This window comes from Passer montanus, unplaced genomic scaffold (assembly GCF_014805655.1).
Source record: "Passer montanus isolate IOZ18808 unplaced genomic scaffold, ASM1480565v1 scaffold11, whole genome shotgun sequence".
Classification (NCBI taxonomy): domain Eukaryota; kingdom Metazoa; phylum Chordata; class Aves; order Passeriformes; family Passeridae; genus Passer; species Passer montanus.
The window spans coordinates 17188817-17206819 of record NW_024357613.1 but is presented as its reverse complement, the minus strand read 5'-3'; the positions used below and the strand labels follow the sequence as shown (position 1 = coordinate 17206819).

Sequence of the window (18003 nt, the reverse complement as noted above, 5' to 3'; positions counted from 1 at the left end):
CTGCTCCGCCGCGGCCCCGGCGCCCGCTCCGGCGCCCGGGGTGATGCCATGCCCCGCAACCACGGCGGCGGGGAGGAGGGCGGCTCCGCGGGGCTCTGGGTGAAGAGCGGCGCGGCAGCTGGCATGAAGGATGTGGAGTCGGGCCGGGGCAGGGCGCTGACGAGCTCAGCGGCCCGCGGCGACGGCCTGCTGCTCCTGGGCACCGGCGGCGCGGCCGCCCCCGCCGGGCTGCGGGAGGGCCGCCGCGGGAAGCACGGCGCCCGCATGAGCCTGCTGGGGAAGCCGCTGTCTTACAGCAGCGGACCGAGCTGCCGCAGGAACGCCAAGTACCGCCGCCTGCAGAACTACCTGTACAACGTGCTGGAGCGGCCCCGCGGATGGGCCTTCGTCTATCACGCCTTCGTGTGAGTACCGACCCGCTCCCCTCTCCTCCCGTCCCGTCGCGTCCTGCCCTGTCCCGACCCCTCCCGTTCGTTCCACGGGCTGCCGCCCCCACCTGTCCTGAGCAGCGCCCCGCCGCACGGCGCGGCGCGTACCTCCCCCCTGCCCCTCCTGTCCCCGGGCATCCCTCCGTGCCGGGACACGGGGAGGACGAATACCCCGCGAGTCGCGCCCAAAGTGCCCGGAGGAGTCAGAGGAGGCGCAGGAGCCGCTGCCACCTGCGGCGCGGCTCTCCGCGGGCGGCGGGAAATCCCGCGCAGCCCTAGGTGGGAGGTGATGGGGGAAAAGCTCGGTTCACCCGGCAGAGAACGGGCGGGGAGCACGGCGTGGAGCACATGCCCGCCGGTCTCCCGGGCGCCCGAGGCAGCCGGTTTGCGCTGCGGGAGGCTGAGCGGCGCTCCCGCTGATGCCACACGCCGGCCTGAGATTAGACGGAGCGAGGGGTGCCGGCGGCTGCCGGGTCCCCCCGCGACCGCGGGGCACAGTGGGTGCGCCGGCGGCATCCGCAGCGCCTGTCCTGCCGGGCGGACACCGAGCGCTGCGCGGTTTGAAAAGTTACCGCCGCGGGGCCGCAGCGCTCGGTTCTGCCTCCAGAGTGTTTTCCGGGCGCGCCTGGTCCCCGCCTCGCAGGGAGTGCGGGTGACGGCGCCTTCCCACGCGGGTGCTCGCCGCGGGATGCTGCGCCTCAGGTGCGGCCACCTGCCGCTGGCAGGGCGCAGCGAGCGGCCGCCGCGCCGGCGGCTTTTCCGCCGGTGCCTGCCGCTGCTGAGCTTTGATCTTAGCAAGTGACGGTTCCTGTCGCACTCATCCTGAAAAAGCTCGTGACGGAAATGTATGTTCCGTCCCATCGCTCAGTGGAGAGCGGTACTGTCACCGCGCTGTGAAGCTTGTGCTGGTTTAACTTCAAGAGGCTCGCCCGGGACACCTGTGCAAGGGGACCCGTGGCCGCACTGCTTGCAGTATCCTGGAGGTTAGCCATGCTCCTCAGTTCAGTAGTAATCTTCCATTTTTATGGGTTTTGGTAATATTCGGGGGAAAGGCCCTACTCAAAATCCTTTTCGATGGCTGAGCAAAACATGCAACAATATCTGCCAAGGAGTTGTGACAGTGGATCATATTTATGGGTGAAAACGTGATCAGTTACAGAGGAAGGAAGTTAAGCATTACTGTATTGGGGATATAATACAATTTATTGTTATGTCTGACTATAGGAAATACATCATAAACGAATCAGAATATTTAACTGATATGCTGTAAGTAACTGTATTTGGTCCATGGTAGTCACGGACATCAAGCTAGCGGCTGCAGCATCTTGGCTAAAAAATGAACTCTTCCCTAAAAGCTGTTTGACAGCGTAAAGAGTGCTCCTCTCCCAGCAGTAGGGGAACCCTCAAATCTTACTTTAATAGCAGCTGTTGTAAGTAAAAAGGTGCCAAAAACATGGCGGTGTGATTAATAAGATACTTTGTGGATAGATTGATTTAGAAGATGACAATTACTATAGATAGCAAGTAGTAGAAATATGCTTAATGTCATATATTATTCAGTAAAAGGATTTTTGTCCACTTAGAGGATCTTCCCATTATACCTGCTTTACTCTGAAAATCAACTCTTACACCCAAAATGTTCTTCTTGGAGGGCATTTATTTGGTACATTTTGCTGTCTGGGTCCTTACAGTTGTTTTCCTGTGGCCTAGATGGATGTAAATTAGTGTTGCAACAACCACCAAAATATGTACTAGGAATCGTTTTATGTCAGTGCCTGAAGTTGCCATACAAAATATGCAAATTATAGTTTCGGACTTTTTTTGTTTGAGTTTGTGATAGAAATCTTTAAAACCAGAAAAGTTCAAGTTGGAAATACAGCTGAGAAGTTTAAACCTTAAAAAAAAAAAAAGGTGGTAAATTTCCAAACGGAGTGTAGTCATGACACAGCAGCGCTGTAAACAAGGCAGATTGCCAGCTGCGTTTAGATAATTGCCTGCATAGAAAGAGTGCCAGTTTTAATTTTTAATTGCAAATGGCAGTTTTGGCAAATGTAATGCCAGCATTACATCTTTTATCTGAACAGATCTGTGTGAAAGAGCTTGAAACATTACTGTAGTATAAGACACCTAGTAATAATATTACCTTGAAGTATTTGCCACTGATACAGTGTTTAAGGTGCAGTTGAAGTTCCATTGGATTTCAGTTTGACAGCCATCCTTATTGCCAGGGATGCCACAGTCTACAAATTATTTTAATGTATAATTCTGATTTAATCACAGTCAGGATAATAGGATAATAGGGTAATATTTATGGTGTTCCAGGCTCATTTTTTTTTCAGCCACTTGATCGAATATAGTTGCATCTTGGAAAACAGACTTTCTTGCAGAATTAAAAACCAAAACATAACAAAAAAAACACAGCTATTTGAAAAAAGAAGTCTTGAGATGAGTAGCTTAGAGTTGCAAAGACATTATTACAAAGTACATGGAGGAGATGTCTGCTTCTACCACTGCTAAGCTATTCTTGACTGCAGTGGAGCCCGTTTTAGCTCTGTACTATTTCTGTTATAGGAATGGGCTATCTGGGGTGAGACCTTTTGAGCAGATCATTGGTCTCCTGAAACCTCACTCTCATATGCAGGTTGCAGTAATGCAAGGGTAGTTACAGAGTTTTGGTTCCAAAGGCTTTGATCTATCAGTTTAGACTTGTGTGTTTGTTTTTTAAATAAGAACTAGGGAATTGAAGATTTGTTACAAATAAGGAATCATTCCTGTGGTGATATCGGTGATATTTTAATGTATCACTCCCATGGGGAAAAACACTTCAGAGCTGAGAAGTATGACCAGTTAGCTCTTCTTTTTTGTTCTTGCCCTTTCAAATAAGATAAAAATAGGCCAGCCACCTAAGGAATGAGTGTTGTGACCTACATTCAGAAGTCAATTGGTTAGTTTATTTGTTAATACAAACCTGCCCAATTCTAGAAAAGTCAGCTATTTTGCAAACTTCTGCAGCTAGGGGAAGAAGTTGCTCTTGAGCAAAGGCCTTTGATTTCAGTAAAGTTGTGCTAGGGAGCAGAGCCATAAATGACATGTTTCTCGAATCCTTTTTTGCACACCTCAGTAGTTCTTTGCACTGAAAGTCCTATTAAAATTTAAGATCTTTCCTGCAAGTTTTTGAAAACCTTCTTTTCAGATACCACTTGATGTCACACCACATCACCTACGCATGGAGCCATGTGCATATTTAATACGTGTGCTTACATTAAAAGGTTGTGATATTGTAACTTTTCAAAAGCATTGTCGTGGAATGTCACAGGATTTCTTTCTGTTATTGCTGTTGCTCTTTATTATGGCTTGTTTGGTGTGATAAAAATGTGCAGCCATTGCCTTAGAATGATCAAAGGGGAATTCCAGATTTGTTGCAAATTTAACTCTGGATTTCATCTTCACTTATCATAAGGGCTTTCTATTATTTTTGTCCTTAATTGACATTCTGAAAATGAGATGGCATGAGATGTTCAGAAAAAAAATACTGCTCTTTGATACTACTTATACTGGTAGGATATAATCAGTTGCATAAGTTTCCTAATTTAACATGTTGGATTTATTTCAGGAATAATAAAGTTTCTGTTTCTTACTGACTTCTTTGTAATGTATTCCATGCCGAAGTCTTTGACATTTTTTGTGGGGATATCCTTCTCTTTACAAAGCTACCAAGTTTTGCTCTGGAAGCTTCTGAATTCCAAATCACACCTCTGGATGTGTGCACAAGGGTGCACAAGTAGCACTTTGTATGACCTGTATTGATAGGTTTTCATGAACATCCCCCACTGGCCACTGCAGAAGAAAAGATGCAGCGTTAGCTGAATTGCAAAAGCCTGTATGGTATTATTCTTGTCTTTTGCGTTATTGATGGAAAAAGACTGAAAAATTATTTCTGGAAAAAATGTAATGCTGCCATCAAAGATTTAACTAGCTATTTTAGCCATCCAGATCTGCTGGAAAGGATATAGCTCAGTAATGATCAGGATGGCTATTGACCAGCAGGTCTTTGCATGTGAGCTAACAGAGCCCTTGCTATAATAATGGAGGTTCCATATTCTGATTAGAAAACCAGTCATGTGCAACACCCAAAGGACTTGCTTGTTCTCATGCTATTGAAAGTAGGAGAAATGATTTTATATCTTTTTTTTTTTCCCTCTTCTGGCAACTAATGAACTAGCTCCAGGTGCTTTATGGGTAACTCTACAGCTTTCATCTTTTCAGGCACTATTTCAGAGTCAAGATCTGGTGCTGTTAGGGTAACAATATATTTCTATATGTTTGTAAAAACAAATAACAACATTATATTTACAATTAATAAATAGTGTTGACAACACAAATATGTAGCAAATCAAGTCATGTTGGGTACTGAGGAGATACAAATTTGAAACTCTTTAACTGTAGCGCACAAACCTTAGTTGGCACTTTCTTTCAGGTACAATGAATTGAAGTGGACATTTAGATGCCCTTCAGTATAAATCTGCAGTGATTTGCTGCATTTGAAGCAGTCTGTGATTCTATACATGTGCATATTTCTCACCTACACATTGTTTTGAAGGAACCTTAGAGAGTTACCCAGTCCAGCTGGGAGATACACTCTTCCCAGTCGTTTGAGACGGCTTTGTCTAGACAGGTCTTATATTTCCCTGGATGAAGGTCCCCCCACCTTGCTGAATAACCTGCAGGTCTGCAACACCTGCCTGTTGAAAAAAGAGGGGGGGTTGACAAGGGGAGGGAAGACTGGAAGAGCCACCCTGAACCTCCCAAGTGGCAATTTATGGTCCTTGTCCCTTTATATATGTTCTGTCACTGCTGAGGAGATTTTGGCTTCTTTATCATTATGATTTACCTTCAAGTAGATGTAGGCTGCTACTGGGTCACCGGTTAGATCACCCTTCTGTCAGACCAAACATGCTCAGCTCCATCAACGGCTCCAAGACAAAAGCTCAAGGCTCCAGAATATCATGGTTGCTCTCTAGCATTGCCTCTGTCTTCTTCACATCCCTGTTCAGCTGGGAAGGATCACAACTGACTGCCCTAGTGTGTGAGGCCACGCTGAGTAGAGAAGAAAACTTTTTCAGCCTGCCAGTCCCAGTCTTCTAGTGTAGTTGCTTGCTGCTTGCCTTATTTCTGATAAAAGCATGCTGTTGGCTTGCTCAACCTGCTGTGTCCACAGAAACACCCTTTTTGCTAGGCCTGCAACCCAAACAGTGGGTTCCCAGCCTGAATGGATACATGGGATTGTTCTGCACCAGGTGCAGATATCTGCTTTTCCCTTAGCTGTGCTTATAGATGTTTATGGTCACATCCAGAATTTTCTTGTTCTATCTCAGTTGTTGTGTACCAGAGCAGTGGAGATGACACAATCATTGCAACCTTTGTCATCTTCTTTGTGATTGGTAGAAAAGATTAAATGCTCAGCTGTGCTTCATTCCTCCTCTTTCCTGGTGTTGTTCATGGACAGCAGACCTCTCCTGGAATCCTGTCATGGGCACTAAATAACATCTAACTTCTATATTTTACTTGGTTTTTGTTAGTTTGGCTTTTTGTTGTTGTTGTTATTCCTTTTTGATGGGGGAGTGGGTTTTTATTTTTTTGTTGTTGTGGTGGTGTTTTTTGTTCTTATTATTGCTGGAGAATTATTTTCCACCTCAGGATTTTCAGTAGATAAGTATCAGGAATGCTTATGCTTACCTTAGTAAAATTCTGGTTTACGCTTATTTTTTGAGGCTTGGTCTACTAAATTTTCTCATTTGTACTGGCCTTCCTTTCTGACTCAAGAATGGTGATCCAGGGGAAGTGACTAATTTTCTATAAAAATCAAAATAGATCCACAGCTTTCTGTAAAGAAGACTGCAGAAGTCTTGCTTTGAGAAAAGTCATCAAGAACTGAATCAGGGAAAGTTCATGCATGTGCTCTTTCTTCTATTTGTCATAAGGTTTATTTCTTAAATGAGAGTAGGTATTGTGTTTAGGAAGGTGGATAGTAGGTTAGTATCGGAACTTCAAATTAATCTACAACCTTTGAAAACAGAATCTTCCTCCTCTTAAAGCAAGACCTGAGTTAAGAGGGTTTTTTTAATAATTATTTTTTGCTGTAATTTTTTGTCCTTTCACAAAACCCATGCAATGAGCATTATATGTGGGGATGAGACTCATCTCAGATCTATTTTTCTTGGTGTGACTTTGGAGAGGCATTTCTTGTCTTTTTCATTGAGTGTCTTGTGTGATGTGAGGAATCTTGGGAAACTTTCCGCGGTCTCATGTGATGAAAGAACCTGCCCAAAATTACAGATTTTTTCTAAGGGATGGTATATGAATTTCTAGTATGGCATTAAATATGTCTTCTCAAAGGAGAAGTGGTTTTAGTGAATTAAAGGAAGAATTTATAAAGATTTTAATTGCCTGTGAGAGAATATTTATGTGACAGATTTTCAAAGTAGCTCCTGAACAATATCTTAATCATCTAGACACCTTTCTTCTCTGGACACTTTTTAAAGTTGTTCAACTTTTTAAATCAAAAATAGGTCATTGTATCTATTTAGACTTGATGCTCTTTGCATGCTCCAAGTTTGACTATATTTTTAATAGCTGTTCACCCTGTTTTACTGTTGATAGTAACTTAATTAAGTTTCCTGAATTGAATGAAAGTACAATTGAACTAATATGTCACAATAATTTCAAATAATTGTAGCATCAAATGGAATACAAATAATTTTTCAATTAATAGTATTGATTTCCCTATTCATGAGAATAAGCATAATTAATATACTTAACAATACTCATAAAAATGCAGCTAAATTTTTCATAATTGTTTCAGTGGAAAGAAAAAGCACATGGTTTGTTACTTTATTAATCTTCTTTTTGTGGAGAAGATCTATAGAAGGAAAATCTTTTATTCCTAGACAATTTAAACTACTGACAGTGCAAATAAATCTCACTATGGTAAGGTAGTTATTTCTTACTAATTCAAAGGTAAAACTTAGTTGCCAGGTGTTTACCATTCTTATATGGCTCATATTTTCATTAATATAAGTGGTGAAAATCTGAAATTTACAACTGAAGCAAATTTCCGATTTTAACAGAAGCAAAATAGAGTCTTCTGCTCTTAGGTAGAAAAGATGCAGTAGAAAGCCTGAGTAATACTATCTAACAAAAAATCTTTAACGTGTATACATAGTAGACATAATTTACTATGTTATTCCTAATGAGACAGATGTTTTTATTTCACAATAAATGTTGCTTTTTCTCATTAACATTAACACCCATACCATTTCTCAAAACATTGACATAATACATGCATTCTTGGTTTTTTAAGTTAATGCTGGTGCATCAAAAGTCACTTGTAAACATGTGTTATATAAAAGGTACTGAATTTGGGGGAACTTGCAATTCTTTTTTCTCCTTGTTTTCTCTGCAATATTTTTTATTTCTTTTTGTAAGTTGGTTTTGCAGACTTCCCATAAGAGAGCAGATGTAGATTACCCAAGTGATTGCCACCACAGGTCAGTTGAGGCAGAAAATTCTTGAACTGTTCATTTTATCAATTGCAAAATAATTTTAAGGAGTTGCCCTTTCATGTGCAAAACCCTCCTTCCTTTAAAGATATTAATTAAAAGTTCAAAGGCTGTCTTATAGGTCAGCTGCACCTAATCAAGAAATATTTTCAATTTTCTGTTGAGTATTAGATTTATCTTGTGATAGCTATCTGATTTGCAGTGTAATTGCGTTACAGGAAGCTCAGCAAAATGTTCATCACTTGGGGCACTGAAGTGTAGTCTCAGACAGTGTCTTCTGCTTGAAAGACTATGTGATTACTTCTTAATATATATAGTCTGGTCCAGTGATGCAGAGGTGGGAACAGTCCTCCAGCCAGGCTTATCTGAAATTTTCTCTTTGGACCTCATCCAAGAAAATCTTCAGACATAAATGTGTGTGTTTTCCTTAACAGAGATGGACATAAATATGTCTCTATGCATTTTCTTGAAGAGTGAATAATTTTCAAAAGCATGAAGTACCTGCAGCTTCCTTTCATTATTCTATTGTGCATTCAATGGGTAATTCACTTTTTTTTTCTCCCCACTTGTACAGAATGAAGTTTAACAAATGAATCATGCTCTTAAACTGATTAGAAATAATGAAGAAAGGAAGTTCAGTACCTGCCCACGTCTTGATTTAAGCAATATATTCCTGTTTGTCTTGGCTTCCTTCTTGCTTTGAGACTCCATAGTTTGACCAAGCAAACATATTAATGCCTTTTGAGATTTCTGTAGAGTTTTGATTCTTTTATTGCAGTCATACCTGATACCATATGGAAGGGACAGGCTGGTGCCAGGAGTCAAATATCATCAAACCAAGAGAATAAAAACTTTATGCTTTGAGAAAAAAAATGCTACTGAACACATTCAGATACTTCCTATTTCACTTCTCTCATAGATTAGAACACTTGCACACACTCTTGAAGCCATTCAGTCAGAAACAGCATCTAACTTCTCCTAGGGCATTACATTTAATTCCTTTATGTGGCCTAAGCTCATCCGTAACTGTGGTACCTGGAAGTAAATGCACAAATATTTTCCTTTGAAGCTCTCGTGACAGGAGTGCACTTAAAAGTTACTGCTGGCCCTTTCTGAATATGGGTGAGAGTCCTGACATACTTGAGAGGGTCTTTTGTGGGAAAATTAAGATGAAATAGTGCTTTGGATGCATTTCTGTAGGTGGTGGAGATGGAGAGCCACTGATCCTTGGCAGTGAGTTTGAAAATGTAGGCCACTCTCTCTGTGAGAAAAGTCTCTGTAAGTGCATCTTTTTAACAGTGGACCTGCCCTGTCACAGTAGAGATGACAGGTGATGGCTCAGTTGAAGCTGGCTTGATGAGGCTGCTGTGATATCCACACTACTGCCAGGCTGGTAAGCAGGTGATGTCCTCTTCTCATCAGGTAGCCCAGCACTGGAGAAAATGAAATTTCCATGTTTCCAGAAAAAATCACACAGTGAATTCATCAGCTTGAAAAACTCTTTTACACCCAAGAAAGTTATGCTGACTGAGGTCAGAAGAAGTCTCTAAATTCATTAGGAGGAAAGAAGTCTCTTTTTCTGTTTACATCCCTCTGCAGTTGATATCTATCTGTAGAGTCAGGTTTATTCACATGCAATAATCGAATAATTGCCACAGGAAGGAGCACAGTCTTGCTCTTTGCAGCTCTGTGAGAACGATCTGTATAGATGGCAGGAAATGTAAACCCGTGTGGGAATGAGCTGCTTGCAGGTGTCTGGGCAACAGGGAGGGAAGAAGGAAGAGCTTATGCTGGCAGTGGGAGGGTTTTTCTTAGTCCTGTCCTTCAGACTCTTCTGAATGTAGTCCTGAGAATTTAGGAGCATCAAATCACAGAATCATTCAGGTTGGTAAAGGTGTGTAAGATCATAGACTCCAGTTGTAAATCTAACACTGCTAAATCCACCACTGAACCACATCCCTGAGTTCCATATCTACCACAGGTCTTTTAAATTCCTCTAGGGATGGGAAGTGAATAACTTCCCTGAGCAGCCTGTTCCAATGCTTGACAATCTTTTCTGTGAAGAAATTTTTCCTAATATCCAATCTAAACCTCCCCTGGCACATCTTGAGGCCACTTCCTCTTGCTCGATTGCTTGTTGCTTGGAAGGAGATACCAGCTGCCATCTCACTTCAACAGGCCTTTCTGGTGCCTTTGGCCACTCTTACTGGAAATGTTAATAATATTTCTTCTTCAAGGAGGTTCCATTACACTTCAGGTGCAGCTATGGTTATTTACAGTAAGTGTGCATGCCCTCAAGTGACTTATTCAGCTTTTGGTTGATGAATCTGTGTATGTTTTTCTCTTTGATATGTCCCAACCACATCTGAAGACAGAAGATGAAACAGAATTTAGAATAAAAGACAAACAACTTTGCTAATATCTGAGGGCATTGTAAATTTTTATATAATACAATTTGCTCAAGCAGACGTATTTCTTTCCCTTTAAACTTAGAAAATAGAGATTTTATTTAGTGGTTGGAGATACTGTCTGGAAGGGAGTTATCCTTCCTTAAAGGTCACACTGACTGCTGACTAAACTTGTGATTTGTCTTTGCAAATAATTTGTTTACTGGGTGGGGTGTTGGAGTTGAGACGTTATTGTTAGCTACGATGAGACAGATGATGGTCCTGAGTTACAAATACTCTTGGAAGGAATTTTGACTTTTGTCCTGAAAATTCTTGTGGACATTAGTTTTAGTGGTGTTATTAATAGATCTAGGTGTTTACAGAGTAATTACTAGAAGCCATCAAACTCAACATTAATAATCTTTCCTTCATGAATGATGTCAAAAACTCATCTGAATTACAGATTTTATAAAGCTCCCTAAGTTTTACTTGAGAAATTCTCCCACGGAGAGAGGAAGGACTAATCTGAAATCTTCCATGCTCCCATGTTGTATGTGGGCACTCTGCATGAGATTTTGCTGTTTGGAGATATTACATAGGGAGAGTTATGGTGAGAGCATTTGTGGCATTGCAGAGGCAGAAGAAGTTATCTAGGTGGGAACACAATCATTGAGGGAAGGGAGAATTTGTGAATGTCTACTTGACTGTAACAGCACTTGACTGATACTATATATTACTTTCAGATTAGAAATGTGCTTGTCTTCTATTAGTAATGTATTTTTAATATTTCTACCCCGCTTTTTACCTGTTTTCTGTAGAGAGAAAGCTGAAGAGATAGTATGAGTCAATTTACTGGATTTATATGTAAATAAAACATAGTATTGACCTTTACATTTTTCTTCCATCGAGGTCTTGACCCAGTATGCAGATCTGAGGAAATATCACGACATAAAAGTTTTGCTCACCACCTGATTGCGTTCCTGATTGCTTTTTCTTTGGTAAATATTCATGTATATCTTGCTGAAGCTGAGCCTCAGCTGGTTTATTCCCATTTGGGTCCACTCTTTGCTGGAGCTGAGGTCACTTTTTAGCTGCTCTTACAGGTCATTTCATGGGAAGGGCTGCAGCTGAACAGCAAGATGCAGTCCAGTGTCTGACCTCCAGCATGGCTGCATCTACGCTTGGAGGAAAACCTGGGGAGGTGCATCTGAAATACCCTCTGGAATTCTGAAACGGTGAGAAATGCAGTCCCCAGGGACTTTTTCTGGAGAAAGGGATTCAGTCAGCCTTACCCTTGTCCAGGGAATTTTTCCTTGAAACCATAACTGAGTTAATAATACCCACGAAATACAAAAGACATCTAAAAGTGTATTAATATTAGATTAAATGTTGTTATTGCTGATGTTCATGAATGGGAAAGCTGGAACTGAAGCAACTGTACTGAGCTGAGCACAACACCACACCAGTGTCAGCAGGAAAGCATTTACTTGGAAAAATCCTTTGTATGATCCTGCTCTCCAGGATTTTTCATATGTCCATATCTGTAAATTATCTCACCACAATGACAGGTCATGGCATTTTTTTGGCTTGCCTTTATCACAAACTTTAGGAGTTAAATTCTGTAATGGATAGTATCTGAAAACTCAGGTATGTTAAGATAAAACAGTGACATTTCAGATATGATCGCTACCTAAATGATAACATTTACTAGCAGACAGCTCATTTATTTAAGAAATATGATTTTATGACATTTTGATGGTGTTTTTCAAGCTTATTAATTCGTGACAAAATTGTATTCTTCTCTGTCTTAAGTATAAAATCTCTATGAAGTAAGACTTAAATGAAAATGATCCTGGCTGAAAATCTGAACAGTTATAAAGATTTGGAAGCAATTTGCAGAAGAGAGATCTCTTGACTGACCAAGAGATCTGAAGTGTATTTTGGTTTTGGAAATGGGATCAGTATATTAGAGAGGCCCATTCATCTCCCAGTCTATATTTAGCATGCTGCAGTGAAGCAGTGACTGCCTTCATCACAGTGCAGTGTATCCCAGTCATGCCTATGACCCCACAGGGTATCTGCTCTAGTCAGTATTTTGAGAAGGCTCAGTAATAAAGTTCTGTCTTTCGGCCTTGTCTTTAAACGTGAGGCACACTGTAATGGATATGTGACCTTGGCAGGTTATGCTGTTCCAAGTATGGATCCGTGGATTAATTTCCAGCTGAGGGCTGCCTTCCCTACCTCTAGAGGGTGTGCAGGTGGTGGCAACAAATCACTACACATACAGTTCATACTGTTTTCTGGCAGGAGAACAGAATTGTTGTCTTGCAGTCTAGCCCTGGGAATTGCTGGTTAGATGTTCCAAAAAATCATTAGCATGTTAATTTGATTAAAAACAATAATTAATGAAGAACGCTGGCAAATTGTTAGGACACCTTGTGAAAATGATGGCACATAGAGGTACAGTTCTGGAAGATGTAATTTACTGATCTGCAAATTTCTTTCATGTAACAAATGCAAAATATACAAGTTCATGATTAGATAATCCAAGCATTTAAATAATCCTGCATTTTTCTAAATCACTGCAGACAACAGTTGTCACTGTCTTTTATGCAGGGTGATAACCCAGTCATCATTGTTGAGATGGACCTTTATAATTCCTAGCATGACCTCTGTTGAGCTAATATCTCAAAGGTATGACCTATCTGTCACCACAGCTCAAATTATTAAAACTCTTAATATTCAACCTCCTTCTGTCTGGACTCAGCAGTGTGCTCTGTGTGCTCATCCCTGTGGCTGTACAACCCTTGCTCCACAGCAGCTCCCTCCTTGCCTGAGGAGAAAGTTACTTCTCTTCACTTTCAATAGCTGTAAAAAGTATCTGGTTAGTTAATTTCTAAAAATACATTTATAAGTGAATAACAAAAGCAGAAAGTCAGCTTAACATGATTCATTAAGTGGAAGGAAACAACAAATGGAACTGTTCCTTTTTGCTGGGTCTGCCACCCTCAGCAGCATGTGATACAAGTGCTTTGCATATGCCAATAAACTGCTTGACAGGAGACTAGCATGAGTGTACTTCTAACTTACTGTAACTAAACCCAACCTCAGTAAATCTGTAACTAAGCCTATGATATGTTATTTTCCCTTCACTTTTTTGAAAGTGACACTTATTTTGGCAGATGCTGAACTGTTGCATGAGCTAGGAATTTCATTGTTTAACAATTTTATGAAGATTAATTATCACATGGTTGATGAGAGTCTCCTTCCTGTGTTGTTTGTCTTTGTCTGAAGGTACTGAGTTCGAGAAATAGATGACTGGTAGAAGAACAAGCAGAAAGGCAACACAGCTTCTCAGCATGTAGCATAGAAACTAGGATGCAGATGAATTAATAGTGCTAAAGATACACCTAACTTTACAATTTTCTGTGAGGTTGGGAGCTGAAACAACTGCAAAATTAAGTTGCTGGTAGAGACTGGTGAGAATATGGGGAAAATAGTCAATGGATAACAGGGAAAAACATACTGAAATCAGTCTCATGGGTTCTTTGAAACAGGTTGCTGTAAAAATTCTAGGGTTTGACAAGCTTTGAGAAAGTTACACATGAATTGGAGTAGTTTGTTCATTTTCAAGTATGTTTTTAGGAAGCTGCTTCTCCCAAACATTTCTACATCTGTACACTTTTGCATTCTCTAGTATGGAATGAGGATGGACTTAATGCTCTTGAGATAGTTTAATTAATTTAAAGAGATTGTACTGCTGTGATATCATCACTGTGTCTTCTGGGACATTCTACCAGACCTCTAAAACTGTGTATAAATTATGCACAAATTCTTCAAAAACAGGAGTGAAAAAGAGTATTTTTGCTCATGACCTTGGATGAAACAGCAATCCAGATCTTTGCAACTAAGTGTCTTAAATAGTTTTTCTCTCTTACAAACTAACCTCTGGATGGCAGGTGTTTAAAATTGATAGATATATCAAGGTGCAACTAAGTGTCTTAAATAGTTTTTCTCTCTTACAAACTAACCTCTGGATGACAGAGATAAAATTGATAGATATATCAAGGCAGGTAGGTGTCCAGATAGGCTGAGTCCACTGTGCTTGCTGTTTCAGTTCTGCACTGCATCATTCAATACATGCTTGTTAAAACAAACCTTTGTCTTCCACAAAGACATAGAAAGTAAGACTGCCAGCTCTTGTATCCTGAGGGGAAGAAAGAAAACTGAAATAAAATTTAAAAAAAGGCAAAAGACAACAAACAAACAAAACAAAACAAAACAAAACAAACAAAAAAAAACACAAAAAACCACCCCAACATAACCCACTGGATTTTTTTTTTTTTTTTTCATATGGAAAGTCATATCAAGCTTTTGAGTCTGAAGTGTTTCTAAATTCTTTTTCCAATGGAAAGGTGAAAAAACCCATTATTTTTCTTTTTTGAGTATATAGGTGTTTTCTAATATACCACTCAAAATTAAGACATAAGACTTCAATTTGAGTGACTTTTTAGCTACCCTGCCAGTCAATTTTTTTTCTTCTTTGGCTTGTGCCCAGTTGATTTCCTAAGGGACTAATGATCTTTTCTTACCGCTGTGCTCTCTGATTAACTCAAGTTGTCCCTCAGAGGACAAGGAACTGGAACCTAAAGGCTTACTAATGGTCACATTTGTAACAGGACCCCATGGACATTGCTGAGGGTGAAAAGAGCACAGCTTTTAGCACCATGGTTTATTTCCTTTGAAATTTCAGCACCATCCTGGCACTTACCTCACTCTCTTTTGGCTTTCAGAAAACTCTCTGATGCATTCAAGCATGTAGTTATTTATAAATATATATGTGTATATAAAAGTGCTGACGTACAGTGCTGTCTACATTAATGAAAGCAGAGAACATGATTTATATTTTGTTGAGTAAACTCTAGTACTTTTGGATAAAGAAGACTTTAGCAGGTACAAACGGCAGGCCAAATCCTAAAGCTGTTTACTAGCCGTTAATTCCAGGCTCAATCCAGAAGCTCTTACTCAAGCAAAATGCCTGCAAAGTAATCGGATGCTTTATCTTCTTATTCTTGAATTTTGTAAGAGTGCTGTGTAATTTTTTTTTTAATCGTGCAGGTTTCTATCAACCCTATGTCATCTCATTCCTCAGGAGTGACTGCATGTGCAGTGGTGTATTATGTGGTAAATCACCTGCAGCTGCAATGTATCACAGTATGCTGCAGACAGTGTTTTTACATTTTTACTTTAATCATTTGCAATGAGTAACAGATACTGTAAGTGGCAAAATACTTTGTCTTGAAAAGTAGCCGTTGAAACACTGCTACAAAAGTAACCATAGAGTTTGGAAAATTATATGGTACAAAATAACCTATTTTGTTACATACAGTTATATTCATTTCTGAAAATGATTGTTCTTTTGCAGGCATGGAGATCTGGATATCTTTCTAATGTAAAATTAATAAGAAATACTTCAAATGTTCAAATAGCTCTTAAATGTATTTTAGTTTGATAGCTGATTGTATATTATGTTTGCAGCCTTTGTGCAAAGCTGTGTTTAATAGCAGAGTTTGCTCCATAATGAACATAGATGAAGGCTGTTCTTTATAGTATCAATCTAAAAATCCATGTGTATTAATATAATGCTGTTGATGTTAAGCTGTCCTGTTGCTTGGAATTGATTGCCACATTGCTTGGCACATAGCTGTCAACTAAGAGAGCTCCTTGCAACTCCAACTTAAGACTTATCACTTCCCATTTAGAAAATGACCTTACAATTTAGTCAAATGACTAGACTGCTGTGGAACAGCAGCTGTTGGTGGAAAGTTTTCAAAACTGGCATGGATTACTTACTGTTCCCTCCTTTAATTGCTGATATTATTGCCTGTGAATGCAGTGATTATCAATGACTGTAATTGCTTTATAGTTCTCAGACCATTCTCTAATGATTAGCACTGACTTTTAGCTTTTAAGTTGGAAATGTCTGAGGATTAATCTACTGGTTTGTTTGTTTCTAGCAACTTTGTGTAAATTGCTAATTATTAATAACACCCTTGAGGCATGAAAATAAATACTGTAACATTCTCATGATGAAATATATTTTTTTTTAATCTCTGGGACCATATTTGGTCCAGTTGGTTTACATAACTTGCCTGCATAGTGTTGTGAAAGAGTAAAATAAAACAGCTCAGCTGCACCTGCTGTCTTCGAGATGTTTCTGAGTGCAGTCCCAGACAAGCATGGAGTTTTTGTGTCATCTCTTTGGCCCATTGCCCACCTGCCCTGGACCACTGCAAAATGCAGTGCCTGATCTCATGATTTTACCATAAGGTAAAATGACAAGTTCTCAGCATGATCTGCTACTTAAGTCTGGTTTTGTACCAGTTCTATTTTTGCCACTAAAGAAATTATATCTGTCAGGAAGATTGTCTACAGAGAGGTATGATCATCAAATGAAAAACCCTTGCATTTATAAAGATTTAAAAAGGTAATTAAAGGTATCACTGCTTTAGAGCACTTACCCTCATTTGATGCTTAGTCCTGTTCTGTAATATTCAGTGTGGAATAGTTGGTTGTGTGACTCAAGTTGTGTAAAGTCACAGTTGTGAAGATACTCTCAGCAGCTCTGGGTACAAATACACTTTGAAGCTGTTTCCTGTTGTGGAGTTCTTCCTTGCAGTGTGGTGTATGCTAATACGTTACAACTTGCAACTTGCAGTGTTTTATTGCTTAATTTAAGCATAGTTTGCATTTCTTATGGTTTGATTGGTTGGCAAAGCATGCAGAAATTCTGAGTCAGATGCACCTATTTCTGGATGCCCAATATAATTAGGTGCAGCCCTGAAGCAACATGTTTTGTGCAACTTTCCAGGCACACAAAATTCAGAAATACGAGGGAGGGTTTAAAAATTGTTTGGAAAAAAATTAGTGCCATTTAACTTTGAATTATGATTGTATTTGCTCTGATGAGCTTCATAATTATGAGCTTCTGCTGCTTTTTTTTTTCTTCCTGTTTTCTTTTTGAATTCTTTTTTTTTTTTTTTTTTTTGTTTTAGTAATTATAACTTTGATACATATGAAATATGCCAGATGGACATTCCTGGAAATGTCAGTGTCCTGTATAACCTTGGAGCAGTTATGTAGAACCAGCATGGTCATTAAATTCCAAAAATTTCTGTTTTCTGTAACCTTGTCCTGAGACATTGTTGTTGAAAGTGAGTTTTGTTTCTGTAGTTTATGTAGTCTGGTTTCCATGACCAGCCTGCTAAAAATTGTGTTAATTACTGGTAATGCATTTGGGTGCATGGTGCCAATTGAAAACAGGACTGAAACCAGAAGCTTCTACCAGGCATTATTCACTGCTGCTGATTTTTAACTCCTAAAAATTGGGTTTGAATTTGTCACTAGGAGAGGAAAGCAGTTTGACTGTAATTGATACTTGGACACTTGAAAAGTATCCAAGAAAGCTTTCTGTACTTTTGAAGACTAAGGTTCTATTGAAAAAATAAGTTTGAACTGCATCAAATTAAGTTCTTAATTGCTTGTGTGTAAATAATGGAGTAAAATCCATAGGGGTAGTAATTTAGGGAGAAATTAAATGCCACAGTGTATAGTATTGGTTTCTTTGAA

The 18003-nt window shown here is 39.9% G+C and overlaps 2 protein-coding genes and 1 long non-coding RNA gene across 8 annotated transcripts in view; 2 read left to right on the top strand and 1 right to left on the bottom strand.

The window, feature by feature from the left end:
- Positions 1–6: 6 nt before the first annotated feature.
- The window catches only part of KCNQ5 (potassium voltage-gated channel subfamily Q member 5), a 284582-nt gene continuing 266585 nt past the window's right edge, over positions 7–18003 (top strand). For 3 of the 4 annotated variants that reach the window (XM_039730331.1, XM_039730324.1, XM_039730317.1), the window contains exon 1: positions 7–404. In XM_039730331.1, the coding sequence (XP_039586265.1) occupies positions 49–404 (356 nt within the window). In that variant the 5' untranslated portion in view covers positions 7–48. The remainder of the gene's footprint in view (positions 405–18003) is intronic. The other variant, XM_039730342.1, reaches the window with a different exon arrangement.
- LOC120512269 (translation initiation factor IF-2-like) lies at positions 298–17337 on the bottom strand. 3 transcript variants are annotated; one of them, XR_005629986.1, is made up of 3 exons: positions 16896–17337; positions 14533–14581; positions 8743–10352 (listed from the first exon to the last, which is right to left on the bottom strand). XR_005629986.1 is itself a non-coding variant. In XM_039730362.1 (2 exons), the coding sequence occupies exon 2, from the start codon at positions 1287–1289 to the stop codon at positions 393–395; it is 897 nt and encodes a 298-aa protein (XP_039586296.1). In that variant the 5' UTR covers positions 1290–10352; positions 14321–14359; the 3' UTR covers positions 298–392. The 3 variants fall into 3 exon arrangements, 1 of the variants encoding a protein (XP_039586296.1); XR_005629984.1 differs by having other exon boundaries at positions 14406–14581; positions 16896–17183; XM_039730362.1 differs by lacking the exons at positions 14533–14581; positions 16896–17337 and adding an exon at positions 14321–14359 and having other exon boundaries at positions 298–10352.
- Positions 11311–14688, top strand: LOC120512279. The gene is made up of 2 exons (XR_005629987.1): positions 11311–14360; positions 14444–14688. It is a non-coding gene; the product is annotated as an uncharacterized LOC120512279 (long non-coding RNA).

Bases quoted from the DNA above. Each gene is read 5' to 3' on its own strand.
- LOC120512269 (XM_039730362.1), bottom strand. From the start codon at position 1,289: ATGGGACGGAACATACATTTCCGTCACGAGCTTTTTCAGGATGAGTGC.